The 18119-nt window shown below is 43.8% G+C and overlaps 1 protein-coding gene across 2 annotated transcripts in view; it reads left to right on the top strand.

Moving 5' to 3' along the window:
* Positions 1-342: 342 nt before the first annotated feature.
* Rpgrip1 (RPGR interacting protein 1) overlaps positions 343-18119 on the top strand; it is a 42550-nt gene continuing 24773 nt past the window's right edge. For both annotated transcript variants that reach the window (XM_021652324.2, XM_021652323.2), the window contains exons 1-9: positions 343-415; positions 3772-3913; positions 5842-6080; positions 7145-7244; positions 8148-8285; positions 10733-10838; positions 12866-12889; positions 13752-13898; positions 16359-16432. In XM_021652324.2, the coding sequence (XP_021507999.1) occupies positions 343-415; positions 3772-3913; positions 5842-6080; positions 7145-7244; positions 8148-8285; positions 10733-10838; positions 12866-12889; positions 13752-13898; positions 16359-16432 (1043 nt within the window). The remainder of the gene's footprint in view (positions 416-3771; positions 3914-5841; positions 6081-7144; positions 7245-8147; positions 8286-10732; positions 10839-12865; positions 12890-13751; positions 13899-16358; positions 16433-18119) is intronic.

Genomic DNA, 18119 nt, shown 5'->3' with positions numbered 1-18119 from the left:
TCAAAGTCCTTATATCTTAGATGTGGGAGCAGACAAATAAACACATATAAATAAATTACAATGCTACCTGAGTATTGAGAATATGACTATTAATCCTATAATCAAAAAATTAATTTTCATTTTGAATAAGTAGTATCATGACTACTGCATGCATGGCCTTAGAGTTGTCCGCACTACTCCAAAGATAACTTTGACCGGTCAAGCACTGTCACAAAAGTACTGGGAAGTTCCTACTACAGTCTGGGGAGATCCTGCTGAAGACAGTTTAAAGCTATAACTCCGTAAAGATTTCTCCTTCATTTAGGGTCTTCTAGGCTCTCTTACAGCCTGATAACAGAGGCGATGCTGAATCTGCTGGATCATACACCAGAGGATCTGCCCGTTAGAGACACAGACCCAATTCATCTGCCGAAAGGTAGGTAAATCCAGGGCCTAGACATAGATGTCTCCACTGATGAGAGAATTCCTTGTCTGCCACTGTGAGGTGGTCAGTCTTTGCAATGGAAACTGTTTTCTTTCAGCTCTTTCCTTAAACACTCTTTTTATTTAAACACTTATTATTTAATTGTGTGTATGTGTATGCAGCACATGCCTATAGGGCTGTGAAGCTCAGAAAAGGCATCAGATCTCCTCCAACAAGAGTTAGGAATGGGGCTGGAGAGATGGTTCAGTGGTTAGGAGCACCATCTGTTCTTCCAAAGGACCCCGGTTCAATTCCCAGCACCCACATGGCAGCTCACAACTGTCTGTACTACCAATTCCAAGGAATCTGACACCTTCACACTAATACACATAAAATTAAAAAAATAATAATTAGGGATGGTTGTGAGCCACCATGAGGTGCTGGGAACTGAACCTGGGTCCTTCGAAAGAGCAGTAAGCACTCTTAACCACTGAGACATCTCTGAGCTGTCTTAGATGTCTTAGTGAGGGTTTTATTATTGTAAAGATGTCGACACCCTGACCATGACAGTTCTTCTGAAGGAAAATATTTAATTGGGGTTGGCTTACAGTTCAGAGCTTTTAGTTTGGCCATTATCATCATCGCAGGAAGGGGAAGCCAGTGGCATGCAGGCAGACATGATGCTAGAGTTCTACAGGAGACTTTTGTGTACCACCCTGAGTGGAGCTTGAGCATATATAAGACCTCAAAGCCCACCCTATCAGTGACACATTTTCTCCAGCAAGACCACATCTCCTCCAACAAGGCTATACCTCATAATAGTATCATTCCCTACGGCCAAGCATTCAAACACGTGAGTTCATGGAGACCATTCTTACTCAGCCCACTACATTCAGTTCTCTTAGTATTTTATTCTGATCCTGTGGGTGTAGGTTGTGTGCACAGCTGTGTAAGGGAGTGCACATACTAGAGGTCAAAGGGCAATCTTGGTGGTTGGCACTATGTAAGTTAGGTAGGTTGCCTGTGAGCTTTCAGGTACCCACTCATCAGCCATTGCTGGTGTCACAGGCATATGCCACCATGACTGACCTTTTACATGGGTCCTGGAGATCTAAACTCAGATCCTCATGCTTGTGAGGCAAGCACTTTGCTGACTGAGATATTTTCTCAGCCATTGTGGTTGGGTTTTTTGGTTGTTGTTGGTTTTTTGTTTTTGTTTTTAATTTTTTTTTAAGTTAAACAATTTTATTTGAAAAATGGAGCCAAGAAAGCACTGCAATCCCTGTGCTTTTGGATGTATTAGCCTCCAGTGCAAGAGGAGCCTGGGAAAGAAGGGACGGATGTACACTTTGAGATGCTCAGAGTACCCCTGAAATTCTTACAATAGGGACTCTAGCCAAGCCTGGAGGCACATGCCTGTAATCCCACCACTTATGAGGCAGAGGCATGTGGATCTCTGTGAGTTCCAGGACAGCCAGGGCTACACAGAGAAATCCTATCTTAACAATCAAAAACAAAGCCAGGGATGGTGGCACACACTTGTAATCCCAACACACAGGGAGGCAGAGGCAGGAGGATCACTGTGAGTTCAAGCCCAGCCTGGTCTACAAGGTGAGTTCAGGACAGCCAAGGATACACAGAGAAACTATGTCTCCAAAGAATTTTATTTTTACTTTTTCAAAACAAAACAAAAAAGCTTCTGGTGCCTCTACATTTGTATAAGGAGAGCTCTTCTCAAACAAGCTAAGTTTGTTGTAGGCAGCCTCGCTGGGAAAAATGCTAACTTCTTTTATATGGTAATCTATTATTTATTTATTTATTTATGAAGATAAGTTCTTGCTGTGTTAATATCGCTGGCCTTGAACTCACAGAACTCTGCCTATCTCTGGCTCCTTAGTGCTAGTATTAAAGACATGGGCCACCACCCCATCTTTTTGAGTTGGGTTTGGTTTGGTTTTTCTCTGTATAGCCCTGGCTGTCCTCAAATTGGCTGTGTAGACCATGTTGGACTTGAACTCAGAGATTCGCCTGCATTCCCCCGGAGTTCTGAGATTAAAGGCGTGCGCCACCACAGCCCGGCTTACCGCACTTTATGGATGTAGCTTTTTTCAGTTTCTAGTCTCTTCCTGCATCAGTACTTGGGAGACAGAGACTGGAGGATTGAAAATTCAAGGCTAGGCTGGGCTATTACAGAGTAAAACCTACCTCAAAAGACAATAAGCAGGGCCAGTGAGCTCTCGGTAGATAAAGAATTCTATCCCTAGCTTCAGGGTTACAGGCTACTGTGAGCTGGCCAACGTGGGCTCTGGTAGCAGAACTCAGGTCCTCTGTGAGAGCAGTATGTAGTCTTAAACACTGGACCATCCTTCCAGGGTGCACCCCTTCACCACTTTGAAGGATGTGTCTTTGTTTAACTTTGTGTATGTGTGTATGTCTGTGTGGAAGTGCAGACCTCTGGACTTTAAAATTTTAATTTACCATGAGATCGGAAATCACCTGGGGCAGGGAACAGTCACACAATGAAGAATGTACTCTGGTTTTCTCTCCTTGAAACAAGCTAGGACTTTGTTCTAAAGCCTGGAGACAGTTTCTCAAGCCCTCAAAGACAAATGGAAGATCAGGAATCCAAGGCCATCCCAGCAACAGGAGACTTATCTATATATATGTAATTATGTAGATATAGACTTTTATATATATATATAATTTTATCTTACTTTATGTTTAATTTTTATTTGTATTTTTAATGTGTGTGGCTTTATGCCTGCATGAGTGTCTGTATACTGCATGCACACACTGTAAGTGGAGGCCAGAAGAGGACGTCAGATCCTCTGGAAATGGAGTTAGAGAAGGTTATGTGCTGCCACGTGAGTGCTAGAAATCCACTGTGGGTCTTCTGGAAGAGCAGCAACTGCTCTTCACCACCGAGTCATCTCCCCCAGCCCCTTTTATTAAATTTTCACACTTATTTATTTACTGGTGGGGAGGTAGTTGTGTGTCATGGTATGCACGTATGGAGATCAGAGGACAAATCTGAGAGTCTGTTTTCTGTTTCTACCATGTGAGTTCTAGGAACTGAATTCAGGTTGTCAGTCTTGGTAGAAAGCACCTTTATCAGTTGAATAATCTTGTCAGCCTTTGAGACTCTTTTTCTTTTTTTTTTCTCCCCATCCCCAGACAGAGTTTTACTGTGTAACCTAAGCTGACCTTGAGCTCACTCTGTAGACCAGGCTGGCCTTGAACTCACAGAGATCCACCTGCCTAGAATCCCAAGTACTGGGATTAAAGGCATAGACCACCACACCAGATCTGAGACTCTTAAACAATAAATGAAATAAAATAAATAAATATTTTCCACTTGCTCTCTTCAGGGACTTCACGTAAGAATGTAAAGGCTAAATCACACTCAGGCAAGAAGGGCCAGAAGGAACAGGACAACAGACTCTTTCATCTTCATGAAGAACCCATGTTGGTGAAGGAACTTCCTCCAAAGCAACGAGACAAAAGCAGAAGGTACCCAGAATTCTTAAAATTTCAAAAGCTGTGTCCATAGCAGATTGGCTCCACACTAACCCTAAAGGATCTCATGTTGCTTATATATCCATACCAAACAAACAAACAAACAAACAAACAAACAAAAAACCAACTCAAACATCAAGGATATCAGGCTCTGAAATAGTTTTGCAAACACTATTGCTTAATTGTTTTTCTACCACACATCTCATAGTTTAATACAGAGCACAAGAGCAGCCCAAGTAACCTGTGCTAGCATAACAATACACAGCAAGAGACAGGCAGGTGCCTGCTTGGTTGCAAGAAAGGGAACGGAGACCAGAATGGTAAAGTCTTGGCAGCACAAGGGGGTAGGTATAAGTACGAAAAGGAATTTCTCTTTTGAAATGTAAAGAGCTGGACACAGTGATGCACACCTGTAATCCCAGAACTCAGGGAGGCAAAGACTAGGGGCAGGTGGATCTCTGCAAGTTCGAGGCCAGCGTGGTCTACAAAGTGAGTCCAAGACAGCACAGGCTACACAGAGATACCCTGTCTTGAGCATGTTGTGTTCTGTACATACTATTAAATGTTCATGTGTCTGTGTACATGCATGCAGTTGCCCTAGGAGGCCAGAACAGGTTGTGGGAAGACTTGGAGCTCAAGTTACAGGTGGTGAGCTGTCCATTGTGAGTGCTGGAAACTCAACTCTGGTCCTCTGGAAGAGCAGCAAGCATTGTTAGCTGCTAAGCCATCTCCCCAGCCTTAAAAACTGAAGCAACCGGGTCTTCTTGTGTAGCCTCAGTTGGCCTAGAACCCTCTATGGAAGTGGATCTCAACCTTCCTAATGCTTCGACTCTTTAATAAAGTTCCTCATGAAGTGGTGAACCCCAACAATAAAAGTATTTCCATTGTTACTTCATAACTGTAATTTTCGCTACCATTATAAATTGTAATGGCGGGGTTAGGGATTAAGCTCAGTGGTAGAGTGCTTGCCTAGCAAGCGCAAGGCCCTGGGTTCCGTCCTCAGCTCTGGAAAAAAGAAAGACAAAATAAATTGTAATGGCAGTATCTCTCCAGGCTCCCAGGTTGAGAACTGCTGCTCTGTATAGACAAGGCTGGCCTTGAGCTCAGAGTTCTCCCTGCCTCTGGCTCCTGAGTGCAGAATCAAAGGGGGGAAAAAAAGAGAGAGAGAGAGAAGAAAAGAAAAAGCTAAAATGGCCACTCCATTAGTGGGGAATTTTAATTGTGAATAAGAGAGAGAACATATTTTTTTTTTTATAAAATGGTATGCCTATTGCCTTTTTGCCCATTTTACACTTAGATTATATATAATATATATTTTATACTTAGATTTTATATATATATATAATATATATAGCTCAATACTGTAAAATATATATATTTAAAAAAACAGCTGTTTTTCTTCCCTTTTAAAAAATTTGAAGTGCTAGGCATGGTGGTACAGGCCTTTAACCCCAGCACTTGGGAGGCAGAGGCAGGTGGATGGATCTCTTTGAGTTGGAGGCTGGACTGGTCTACAAAGGGAGTCCAGGACAGCCAAGGCTACACTCTCATAAGGGCGAGGAGGAAGACCCTGCTGTAGGGCATTTTCTTAGTGGTTGATGGGGGAGGGCCAGCCCATTGCGGGTGGTGCTAGTCCTGGGCTGGTGGTCCTAGGTTCCAGAAGAAAGCAGGTTCAACAAGCTAGGGGAGAGCAAGGCAGTTAGCATCACCCTTCCAGGACCTCTACATCTGATCCTGCCTCTGGGTTCCGAACAGTGATGGACTACAATGTGGAGATATAAGCAAATATATAGCAATAGTGAGCCTAACTCAGACACCAATGCAGGGGCCAGCTGAGTTCATCCAGCTAGAATCAAGCCCTGAGTTCAACCCCAGCATGGGGTTGGTGGGTGAGGAAACCCTCCTAGTCTGTTGTGCCACAGGCGGAAGACGACCGTGCAGCGAGCCGCCACTGCCCAGCCGGATTTACGCACTGTAGCTGTGCTCCAGGATCCTGCTAGGCGGAGGCAACCTTGGGCCTCGCCGACCCTGCGCCCGGCGGCGCCCCTGCGCGCCCCAGCTCCCAGGAGGAAAGCGCATGTGCAGCGCCTGTGTCTCTCAACCCCGGCAGGCGGTGCACAGTCTGGAGTCATCGGGGGACGCAGACTGCCCCACACAGCTGGTGTGTAACTGCAGCAGAAACCCAAGCAGAACCCCTGCCAAGGGACTGAAGCTCAGTCCTGTTCCATCCCAATTCCCCTCATCCCACCTTCACCCTCCCTACCCCCCACGTGAAATTCGGGTTCAAATTTCTGAATTCACTGCTGGCATGTAGCTCAGCGGCAGAGGGGCTTGCTCAGCGTGCTTGTGACTGTAGGTAAATTTCCAAGACTACCAAAAACCAAATGGAAATTGAAAAACCGAGGGGAGAGAGTGTGAAAAGAAGGAAACAGTGAAGAGCAATCAGAAGGGAAGATTATCTGGGGAAGGGAGGGATCTCACCAGGGAAGGGAGTGAGGGAGGCAAAGGAACATAACACTAAGTGGAGAAACCCATCATTTTGTATGTTAATTTAAAACAAAATAAACAAACAAACAAAACATAACATCCGGGCATGGTGGTGCATGTCTGTAAACCCAGCACTCAAGAGGTAGAGGCAGGTGGCTCCCTATGAGTTCGAGGCCAGCCTGGTCTACAAATTGAGTTAAGGACAGCCAGGGCTACACAGAGAAACCCAGTCTTGCAAAACAAAGACAACAACAACAGGGCTGGTGAGATGACTCAGAGGTTAAGAGCACTGGCTGCTCTTCCAAATGTCATGAGTTCATTTCCCAGCAACTATATGGTGGCTCACAACCATCTATAATGAGATCTGGTGCCCTCTCCTGGTATGCAGCCAGAATACTGTATAAATAATAAATAAATATTAAAAACAACAACAACAAAAAAGCCAACCAACCGAAATGAAATAATGGGTACATTTAAGCATGGTTGGCCACCTGTTAGGTACCAGTTTAGGGCTGGACACACTCGCTGAATATTTTTGGCTGAAGGTATTTGCAGTTGTGATCTTAGGTAAGAGTCAGTAAGGAGCCGCCTCTGTGGCTAATTGTCACACAAGGATTTCGCCCAAGTTTCAAGGCTCTCAGTGGCCAGCACTTCATGTCCTGGTTTTAACATGTGGCATTCTGGAAGGTAATGTGGCTACGTTTCATCTTTTGTTTTTTTTCCTACCTAAACTTTCAGGGCCAAAAGACAGGCGCAGCTATACAGCCCCTCCCACATTTAAGGGACAAGAGACTGATGAAAACAACAGAATGGAAATAAGCAGTAAAACCAGCCAACTGTGAGTGCCTCTGTGTGTACCGTGTTGTTACCCAAAAAGCCTTAGTCGGAAATACGTCATTGAAGGATCAGTGAGTGTTGCTGATTTCTGGGGTAATCGGAGAAGATGAAAGCTAAAACTTCGACTTCTTTGTTTAAAAATACAAAACAAGAGCCAAGAGGATGAGAATTCCTTTAGTTCCAGCACCCAGGCACAGAGGCAGGTGGATCTCTGTGAGTTCCGGGCCAGGCTGGTCTGCACAGTGAGGTCCTGTCAAAAGTTACGATTATGTTCATATTTATATTTATAAGACACGCGTTTCTCTGTCCTTTGAGGAAAGAATAAAAGTCCTTTTCATGACTGAAAGTATTTTTCTTTCCTTTTAGTTTTTATCTCCTGTTGACATTTGCAGGCTATACTTTGTAAGATTACCCTGTATATCACTAAGATAATTCACTTTTCTAATTTTTCTTTCTGAGACAGGGTTTCTCTGTGTAGCCCCGGCTGTCCTGGAACTCACTCTATGGACCAGACTGGCCTCTGCCTCCCCAGGGCTGGTATTAAAGTTGTGTGCCGCCACCACCCCTACTAAGTGTTCTAACATTTTTGGTAAGTGAATAGTTCAGTTCTAAGCCCTGTAAAAATTTTGCCTCTTTCTCTTTCTTTCTCTCTCTTCTTCAAGACAGGGATTACTCTGTGTATCAAGCCCTGGTTGTCCTGGACTTGCTTGGTAGACCATGCTGGCCTTGAACTAACAACAACGATTCACCTACCTCTGCCTCTCTGAGCTCTGGGATCACCAGTGTGTGCCACCGACCCAGGCTCCCTTTTGTGTTTAATCTTCCTCTAATTATACAACTATCCTGTAATTATCCTCCACTTCCTGATTTGGGCTACAATCATTGGTCTTTGTATGCCTTACAGTGCTGACGTCATGACTCCTAACTTCTGCTTGTCTATACAAGCAGAAGAGCCACCCAGGTCTCCTGAGAAAATGTCAGAACATGAAAAGCTTGAACAGAGAAGCTCCCTGGAATATGTTCAGAAGGCTGCAGAGCTTCGGTGAGAGCTAACATTCTATGCCTCAAACCGTACTAAGCAGAAAAAGCAAGGTTCCTACTTGCAGCTTTTCTTCACTTTAGAGGAAAAGAGATTCTTTAGGAATAAATTCAGTCTGACAAACAGACCCAGAGAAATTTGCGTATAAAGAGGAAGATGGGGTAGGCATTATGGTGTGTACAAATGCTTTGCCTGCAGATATGTAAGTGCACTGTGAGTGTGTGCCTGGTGCCCGAGGAGGTCAGAAGAAGGCGACAGATCCCTTGGAACTGCAGTTGCCTAGGAGTTTGACCTGGGACTAGAATCCTGGCCTTTCCAAGAGCAGCAAGTGCTCTTTCCCACTGAACAGGAACTGATGCCTTTATTAAAACAAACAAACAAACAAACAAACAAACAAACAGGTAAATGTCTTTAATCCCAGCACTTGGGATGTACATTTGAAAGGCAGAGAGACAGGCCCAAGTCTTTATGAACTCAAGGCCAGCCTGGACTGGGGAATTCCAGGCAGGACCAGGTTACATAGTAAGACCCTTTCTCAATGTAACTAAAAATTTAAAAACATTAAAAATGAACAAACATTAACACAGAGGCAACAGTTGATATTAAAGTTTATTCTTAGTGTTGTGCATTCTGGGAGTTTGGGCAAATGTGTAATTATATGGATCCACCATTATATCTCACAGGTATTCAATGCCCTAAAAAAAAATCTCCTGTGCTCTGCCTGTTGATGTCTCCTTCCCCAAACACTGGTGACCATTGATCTTGAACTGTCTCTACATGTAGTTTCTGCCTCTCCCCAAAGTATTATATATCTGGAACTGTACAGATACAGCTTTGGGGGTTGGCTTTTTTTGTTTGGTTGATTTTTGTTTTGTTTTTTCAAGGCAGGGTTTCTCTGTGTAGTCCTGGCTGTCCTGAAACTTACTCTGTGGACCAGGCTCAGACTTAGAGATCCACCTGCCTCTCCCTGTGAGGGCTTGCTGTTTTTGTTTAATCATATGCATTTAGGATTCTACCAGATTTTCATTACGTGATAGCAACCCACCTCTACCCTACTGTTGCTCCCTCAGGCTAAATAACAATCTTTTGATTTATTCTTTATTTGATTGCTTGCTTGCTTTTTGAGACAGGGTTTCATGTAACCCGGGCTGGCCCAAACTTACTGTGGTACTATGGTGTAGAGGATGGTCTTCTACCGTCCAAGCACTGGGGTTACAGGTGTTCGCCATCATGTCTGATCTACACAGTTCAGGGGACCAAACTTGGGACCTCCTGTATGATAAGAAGTCCCACTTCTCTCTGCCATTTCAGCTACAAACCCACGCACATGGAGACGTGTCATGCAGTGAACACTTAAGCCCCATATTTAATGACTTGCAGCAGTGGAATTATAAAGATCTCATTCGTAATTACCAGGACTGAGAGCAGAAGTCACTAAGACAGAGTGAGCCCAAATTCTTCCTAATATCTTTTCAACTTTTCTTTCTTGCTTTATTTATTTATTTATTTATTTATTTATATTTTTTGATACAGGGTTTTTCTAAGTATCTTTGGCTGTTTCTGGAACTCACTCTGTAGACCAAGCTGACCTCAGGCTCACAGAGATCTGCCTGCCTATGCCTCCCAAATGCTGGGATTAAAGTGTGTGCTGTCAAATAATTTGTTTTGTTTGTTTTCGTTTTTCCAAGGTTTCTCTGTGCGCCCCTGGATGTCCCAGAAGTCTTCCTGTAAACCAGGCTGGCCTCAAACTCAGAGACCTCTATGCTTCTTCCTCTCAAGTTTTTTAGTGCTAAGGTTAAGGCATGTGTACCACCACGCCTGGGTAAATCATTTTTTAAAAAGGAAAAACAAAACAAAACAAAACAACAACAACCATCAAAGAAAAACAGTTTGGGCTATATAGTAAGACATTGTCTCAAATATGTAAATTCAATCAAACACCCAAAAACATCATCTCCTAGGTTTGAAAATAAAATAGCCCTCCTTTGCCTTTCTCTGTTTCTAAGGAAATAAGGCATATATTTAGTTGGACTCTGTAAGACTTCTTAGAAATTGTGAGAACCATATTTTAAAAATACTGTGTTTTCTTAGAACTCAAAGTTTAAGGTTGGTGGTCCTCAGGTCTTAACTATCATAATTAAAAATAGGAAGGGGGGCTGGAGAAATAAATGGTTCAGAGGTTAAGACCAAAGGTCCTGAATTCAAATCCCAGAAACCACATGGTGGCTCAGAATCCTCTATAATAAGATCTGGTGACCTCTTCTGGCATGTGGATGTACATACAGGCAGAACACTATCTATAATAAATACATACATAAATCTTTTTTTAAAAAAGGAGGAAGGATATTTGCAGACTGCTTCCTACTTCTGGTGTATTGTGGGGGCACAGAACAGGTAACAGCAGGAGGGCTGTGCCCCAGATGGAACAGTTCAGTGTCTTCTATTTGCAGAGCTTCCATTAAGGGGAATGTGGAGCTGATTCGGCTCAAGAAGCTCTTATATGAAAGAAATGCCACACTGGCAGCGACGGAAGCCCAGTTAACACGAGTTCAAGAGGTGAGTTGCTATGATCAGCTGTACATCTTAGAGAAGAAAAAGCCAATTCATTCTTGCATGAAGCCCTAGGTTCAGTCCCTAGTACTGCAGAAAGGAGTGGGGTGTTAGTTAAGAAAATAAACCTGTTCCTTTTCCTTTACCCCCTCCTCTTCCTTCACTTTCTGTTCTTTTTCCACTTTGTACTTCCCCCTTTTATTTGTGATTGGCCCTGATTCTGTAATATAGGCTGAAAACTGAAACTCACTATGTACCTCAGGCTAGCTTCACACACAATCCTTTCTTAGCCCCCCAAAAATGCTAGGATTTCCAGTGTGTCCTCCACACCCCGCTGTGTTTTCTGTTTTACATATGTGAGAGCATAACCCGAAGACACTAACTTGTCTAAGGTCACATAATTTACAGGTGTTATTCAGAACCAAGCCTTGAAAGTCTATTTTTTTTCTCACTATTTCTATTACGTGAGGTGTGGGAGATATAAAAAAGGGAGTGATCAGGTCCCCAGAGGCAGGTGTAAAAGCAAAACAGATTCATAAAAGGGGGTTGGAGAGATGGCTCGTTGATTAAGAGCCCTGGATGCTCTTCTAGAGGCTCCAGGTTTAATTCCCAGCAATTCACTTGGTGGCTTACAACCATCAATAACTCCAGTTCCAAGGGATCCAGCTGCCTCTTCTGGTCTCTGTGGATACCAGGTAGGCAGTGGTCCACAGACACAGATCCCGGCAAAACAGTCATATACATTAATAGAAATTAAAAATTCAAAACCTTTAAAAAAGGATTCATAAAAGAATGAGTTCATGAGCTGAACTCTGAAATACCAGAAGAGTGTCATGCAGTACCACGTGTGCAAGAAAAGAAAAAAATTTTCTAAGGAAGTGAATGTAGACACACTGAGGTTTTAGGCCCTAGAGCCTGTTAGTAATTTAGGCCATCGCCCATAGATAGGGCATCTGGGGAGGGGTTTTGAACAAGCTTGTCATAAGATAAACTTCCTCCCTCCAAAAGATCTCATAGCCTTTGAAAAGCATGAGGTTTGAAATACCTTTTAGTAGATAAAGAACATCTTTAGGAAAACAGTTACAGAGTACCAATAGTTGCTAGTTACAGGTGATAGGAGTATAGATGACTTATTAGAGTTCTCATATTGTCTTGAAGTCTTCAGATGTCAATCATCAACTATATAACAAGTCTGCGGCCACCCTGGGCTACGTGAGATCCTGTCTCAAAACAAAACAAAACAAACAAACAAACCAAAACCAGGAGAGAGGCTGGAGAAATAGCTCAGAGCTTAAAAGCACTTGTTCTTGCAGAGGCTCCAGGTTCAAGCACCCATATGGTGGCTCACAACTGTCTCTAACTCCAGGTCCAGGGGATTTGATGCACTCTTCTGACCTCTGCAGGAACCAAGTCCATATGTGGTGCATATACATAAAATAACTAAATTGAGAGAGAAAATTGCAAAATTCAGAATAGAATAAGGGTTAGAATAGGTGATACACACTGTAGACACAGAAATCCTATGGAAGCTCAGGGCAGGGGAATCAAGGGAACCAGTTGAGGGCCCAGGGGGGAGAGAACCCTGCAAAGAAAGGGATCTTGCTTTGATAAGACCCCGAGACATAACAGAACAAACTCAGTCTCCAAAGGAGAGAGAGTGATAGTAGCAGAGAAATGGATTCCTAGATTCCTACTTTGGGTGAATAGATGATGGTGGCATCATTCTGTGTGGCTGGGCCTTTCTTCATTCAGCATGGTCCAATATATGGCTATTCTGCTGAGGCACAATGTATCTTTTCTTTTCCTCTCTCTCTCTTTGAGATGAGGTCTCACTATGTAGCCCTGCCTGGCTTGGAACTTGCTATGTAGAATAAACTGCACTCAAACTCAAAGAGATCCTCCTGTTTCTGCCTTCTGAGTGCTGGAACTAAAGGCATGGGATACCATACCCAACTATATTTATCTTATAGAGATGTCAAGTATCTTGTGAAATTGGTGAACTGGTAAATAAGACTTTTACTTATTTCTTCCAGGCATATGAAGACTTGCTCCAGAAGGTAATTTTTGTCATTGCTGTTGTTTGAGATAGGATCTCTCTACATAGCCCTGGATATCCTGGAACTCACTGTGTAGACCAAGCTGACCTCAAATTCATAGAGATCCCTCTGCCTCTGCCTCCTGAGTGCTGGGATTAAAGGTGTGTACTACCACTCCTGGCATCAGAGAGTAATAAAGATTCTTTGAGTCTACTTCTTAATAAGAGCTGCTTTTTTAAAGGAAGCATTTAACAGCTAGGCTCAGTGGTGCATGCCTGTAATGCACCACTATGAGATTGAGGACAGCCTGGTCTACAAAGTGAGTCCAGAACAGCCAAGGCTACACAGAGAAACCTTGCCTTGAAAAAAATAGAAGAAGAAGAAGATGAAGAGGAGGAGGAGGAGGAGGAGGAGAAGGAAAGTGTATTTAACTGGGGCTTGCTTACAGATTCAGAGGATTAGTCCATTGTTATGACAGTAGTAGTTCACTCATTGTCACCACGGTGGGGAGGTGGGGAGACTGGTAGCACATACCCAGCTATGGTGCTAGAGAAGTAGCTGAGAGTTCTATATATAGATCCCTGGACATCAGGAAAAGAGAGAATACCACTGGGCCTGGCTTTTCAAACCCAAAGCCCACCCCAGTGACATACTCCCTCTCATGAGGCAGCACCTACTCCAGCAAGGCCATACCTCCTAATCCTTCTAGAGTAGTGCCATTCCTTTAATGACTAAGCATTTAAATAAATGAATTTATGGGGACCATTCTTATTCAAACCATGACAAGGCCATTCCTTCACCTAAGAATGCTGGAGTTGCTGTCTGGAAACCATGCCTGTTGAGTCATGTGATGACTCCTAGAGGAGTTTCCTTTTGTCTGCAGAATCAGGGAATACTGAATGCAACCCATGATGCCTTCCTCAGCCAAGTGAAGGAGCTCAAGGCAGAGCTGACAGAGGAGAGCAAGAAGGCCATTAGCTTGAAGACCCAGCTGCAAGATGCATCTATCTTGCAGATAACGCTGAAGGAGGTAAATGATAGTAGTGCAAAGATGCCATCAAATGTGACATATTGGGGCTGGAGTGATGGCTCAGTGGTTAGAAATGCTGACTGCTCTTCCTGAGTACTGAGTTCAATTCCCAGCAACCACATGGTGGCTCACAACTATCTGTAATGGGATCTGATTCCCTCCTCTGATGTGTGTGAAGACAGATCACTCCTAGTTATGGAGTACTTGCCCCACACATATAAAGTCTGGATTTGATCCCCAACACTGCACAGAAGCAAATGTGCGGCTAGGTGTGGTGGCACGTGTCTTTATTTCAAGTACTTGAGAGGCAGAGGTCTCTAAATTCCTTCCATCCTGGTGAAACCCTGACTCAAAGCAAAACAGGCGTTAACACATGCCTGTAACCTCAGCAATCTAAAGATGGAAACAAGATGGTAAGCAAGGTCTTCTTTGAATGTATAGAGAATTTGGGCTACATGATAAACAAACACAAATAAATATATGTGCTGAGCCTAGCCTGAGGATGTGAGGGAGGAATTTTCTTTTAATTAAAAACTGCTGGGGGCTGGCTCAGAGGCTAAGAGCACCAGCTGTTCTTCCAAAGGTCCTGAGTTCAATTCCCAGCAACAATATGATGGCTCATGAACATTGCAATGAGATCTGGGGCCCTTTTCTGGCATGCAAGCAGAACACTGTATACATAATAAATTAATTAGTTAAAAGAAAACCCCTGCTGCATTCCAACTTCATTCATATTGTTCAGTCTTAGAACAATATGGCTATTCCATGAAAAACATTTATCATTATTGGTATTCTGCTTGCATGTATAGCTATGCACCACATGAGTGTCTGCTGAGATCAGAAGAAGGCATTAGATACCCTCTAAATGGAGTCCCAGAGGTTTGTGAGCCACCATGTGGGTGCTGGGAATCAAATCTGGGTCCTCTGGAAGAGCAGCCAGTGTTCTTAGTCACTAAACTGTCTCTTCAGCCCTGCTAATCAATTTTTCCTATGAGAGAAGAGGGCCTCCAAAGTGGCTAGACCACATAGTTAACATGATTGTAACATCTGAGAATTTGTACTTGTCTGTTTTCTTTTGTCTTTCTTCCTCTCGTGTTTAAATGATGAAAAATTCCAACCATTCTATTTTAACAATAAAGACTCAGGAGCCAGATGCAGGGGTGAGAACCTGCTAGCTTAGTAAGGCAGAGAAAGTAACTAGCTAACCTTCCTTCTCAGCTCAGGTCTGGATGAAAAAACCCAAAAGGCTCGCTAGCTCAGCTGACAGCCCAAGAGCAAAAGGCCAAAAACAAAGGACCAAAGGTTTGCTAGTTCAAAACCCAAAAGCTGAGGAGCTGAAGCCTAAACTAAAGCCAGAGCTTGAGCTAAAAGCTCTTTCTTCTTTTCCACGCTGTTTTAAATACCCCTCAACTCAAAGTCCCTCCTACTCTTTAATCTCCATCAGTTTAGTTTCTAGCTCCGCCTCTTGATTTAAGGTTTACTTTGTTAGATCTGGTATACAGAGAGCTCTTGAATTAAAGGTGTGTGCTAGGGCTGGCTGAACCACACCATAATCACCTGTTTATAATAAACAGAAAGTTCTTGGAATAAAGGTGTGTATTAGGGCTCAACCAAACAATAAACAGGGTTTTAGAGTTCACAATTTTGGGGATCACAAGGATCACTGCAACACTCCAGTCTAGTCTTTTATCTTTCTTTCTTTTCTTTCTTTCTTTCTTCCTTCCTTCCTTCCTTCCTTCCTTCCTTCCTTGTTTGTTTTAGACAGGGTCTCATTGTGTAGCGTTGGCTGTCCTGGACTCACTTTGTAGATCAGGCTCAGAGATCTGTCTGCCTCTGCCTCCCGAGTGCTGAGGTTAATGGTGTGTACCACCAGGATTGGCTGTTTCATTTTTCCTTGCATTTATTTATTGTGTGTCTGTATGTGCAAGTACATAGACCACAGCTCAAGTGTGGATGTCATAGGACAACTTTTGAGAGTCAGTTTTTTCTTTATATCATATGGGTTAGGAGGATCAAACTCAAATCCTCAGGCTTCGTGGAAATCACCCTTATCTTCTGAGCTATCTCACTAACCACTTTTATCTTTTATAATGATTTGTCATTTCCCTGATGGTAGGAACACATACATAATGAAAACTTGCTCCAAGAGTTTTCTCTAATACCAATAAAAGTTCCCAGCCCACTTTCAATTGGCCCCAATCTTTTCCTTTGCTTCTTTGTTTGTTTCCTTTCCTTGTTTGTAGTCCTGGCTGTCCTGGAATTCTCTGTAGACTAGGCTGGCCTTGAAGTCGCCTGCCTCTGCCTCCCCAAGTGCTGGGATTAAAGGTATGAACCACCACTGCCCCCCGCCAATCTTTAAAATGATGCCTTGTAGAACCAGTACAGAGAAGCCCATGCCCAATCTCTGCTCTGTGATAGAAAGCAACACCAGCGCAGTCTCAAGGATTCTATCATTCTTAGTTTCAGGTCAGAGTTGAAGATTTGGAAAATGAACGAAAATTGCTGGTTGACAGTTACAACAGACTCTTAGAAAAGTGAGTACAAAGTCTGGTCCCGGGGCACTGTTTCCTATAAAAGATTTAGGAACCTTCCAAGTTCTAAACAGATTGACTAGGCCTGGTGGCAAATACCTTTATTTCCACATTCCCAGGCAAAGGCAGCAGAGATGGAGGCTAGAAGACCAGCCTGATCTATAGGATGAGTTCCAGGACAGCCAGGACTTTAGAGAGAGAAAGCCTGTCTCAAAAAACAAAACAGAACGAAAGATAACAATAATGATCAAAAAGAAAGGCACCTTGTAAATAGGTCCGCTAACCCTGCCGTGACTTGTGTTTAATATTCATTCTGGGTCTTTTTTCACTTTTCTTTTTTAACTTATTTTTATTCTGTGTATGGGTGTGTTGCATGCCTTTGTTGGCCTCTGGAGGGCAGAAGAGGGCATTAGATGCCCTGGCACTGAAGTAACAGCTGGTTGTGGGCCACCATTGTGCTCTGAGGACTGAGCCTGGGTCCTCTGGGAGAGCAACTAGTGTTCTTAATTGCTGGGCCATCTCTCCAGCCTCTCATTTTAAATTTTCACGATAAATTTTTACGATTTTGTAATTAAAAGGACCTAGCTGGGCCTTGTGGCACAGGCCTGTAATCTCAGCTACTAGTACAGGACCCAAACCAAGTAGATCCACAAATTGAGAGCCAACTGGGCTACAGATAAGTTTGGGGAAAACCTAGGCAACTTAGTGGGACTCTGTCTCAAAATAAAAGTAAAATGAGGGCTGGGGATGTAGCTTAGTGGTAGAGCACATTCCTCGGAGGTATGAAGTTCTGGTTCAATTTCCAGTGCCACCAAAAAAAGTACAAAGACTTTTTTTTTTTTTTTAAATCAGTGTGCCTTCTGCCCTGGTAAAAGACAGCAAAGGGCACCAGGTGTGGAATCCTGCACCTCTAATCCCAGCGCTTAGGAGGCTGAGGCGGAAGGACCAAGTTTCAGACTACAAACATAATGAGGTCCTATTTCCAAAAAAAAAAGGCAAGAGGCAGATTGAGAGTGACACATAGTTAAGGCTTTGAGGCAGCCCCTGGGTCAGCTGACCTTGAAGGTCACCTGTGCCAGGCAGCAGCTGCTGCTGGTCTCTGCATCACTCAGAATATCTATTACCTTCTTGAGTCTGTGAGGGATTTATGGTCCAGCAGGGGAAGGGTGAAGGGTGTGAACCCACTGTATAGCCAAGAATATCCTTGAACTTCTCTCCTACCTCTACCTCTGGAGTGTTGGGATTATGGGGTAGGTTGCCACATTTGGTCCATGCAGTGCTGAGGACTGTGCTCAGGCCTCGTGGATGCTGGGCGAGTGTTCTAGAGTTGTATCCACAGCCTTTTCCCTTCTCCCTTCTCCCTTCTCCCTTCTCCCTTCTCCCTTCTCCCTTCTCCCTTCTCCCTTCTCCCTTCTCCCTTCTCCCTTCTCCCTTCTCCCTTCTCCCTTCTCCCTTCTCCCTTCTCCCTTCTCCCTTCTCCCTTCTCCCTTCTCCCTTCTCCCTTCTCCCTTCTCCCTTCTCCCTTCTCCCTTCTCCCTTCTCCCTTCTCCCTTCTCCCTTCTCCCTTCTCCCTTCTCCCTTCTCCCTTCTCCCTTCTCCCTTCTCCCTTCTCCCTTCTCCCTTCTCCCTTCTCCCTTCTCCCTTCTCCCTTCTCCCTTCTCCCTTCTCCCTTCTCCCTTCTCCCTTTCCT

Source organism: Meriones unguiculatus, chromosome 9 (genome assembly GCF_030254825.1).
Source record: "Meriones unguiculatus strain TT.TT164.6M chromosome 9, Bangor_MerUng_6.1, whole genome shotgun sequence".
Taxonomy (NCBI): domain Eukaryota; kingdom Metazoa; phylum Chordata; class Mammalia; order Rodentia; family Muridae; genus Meriones; species Meriones unguiculatus.
Note: the sequence above shows the minus strand (reverse complement) of the source record. Positions and strands in the feature narration are given on the sequence as shown.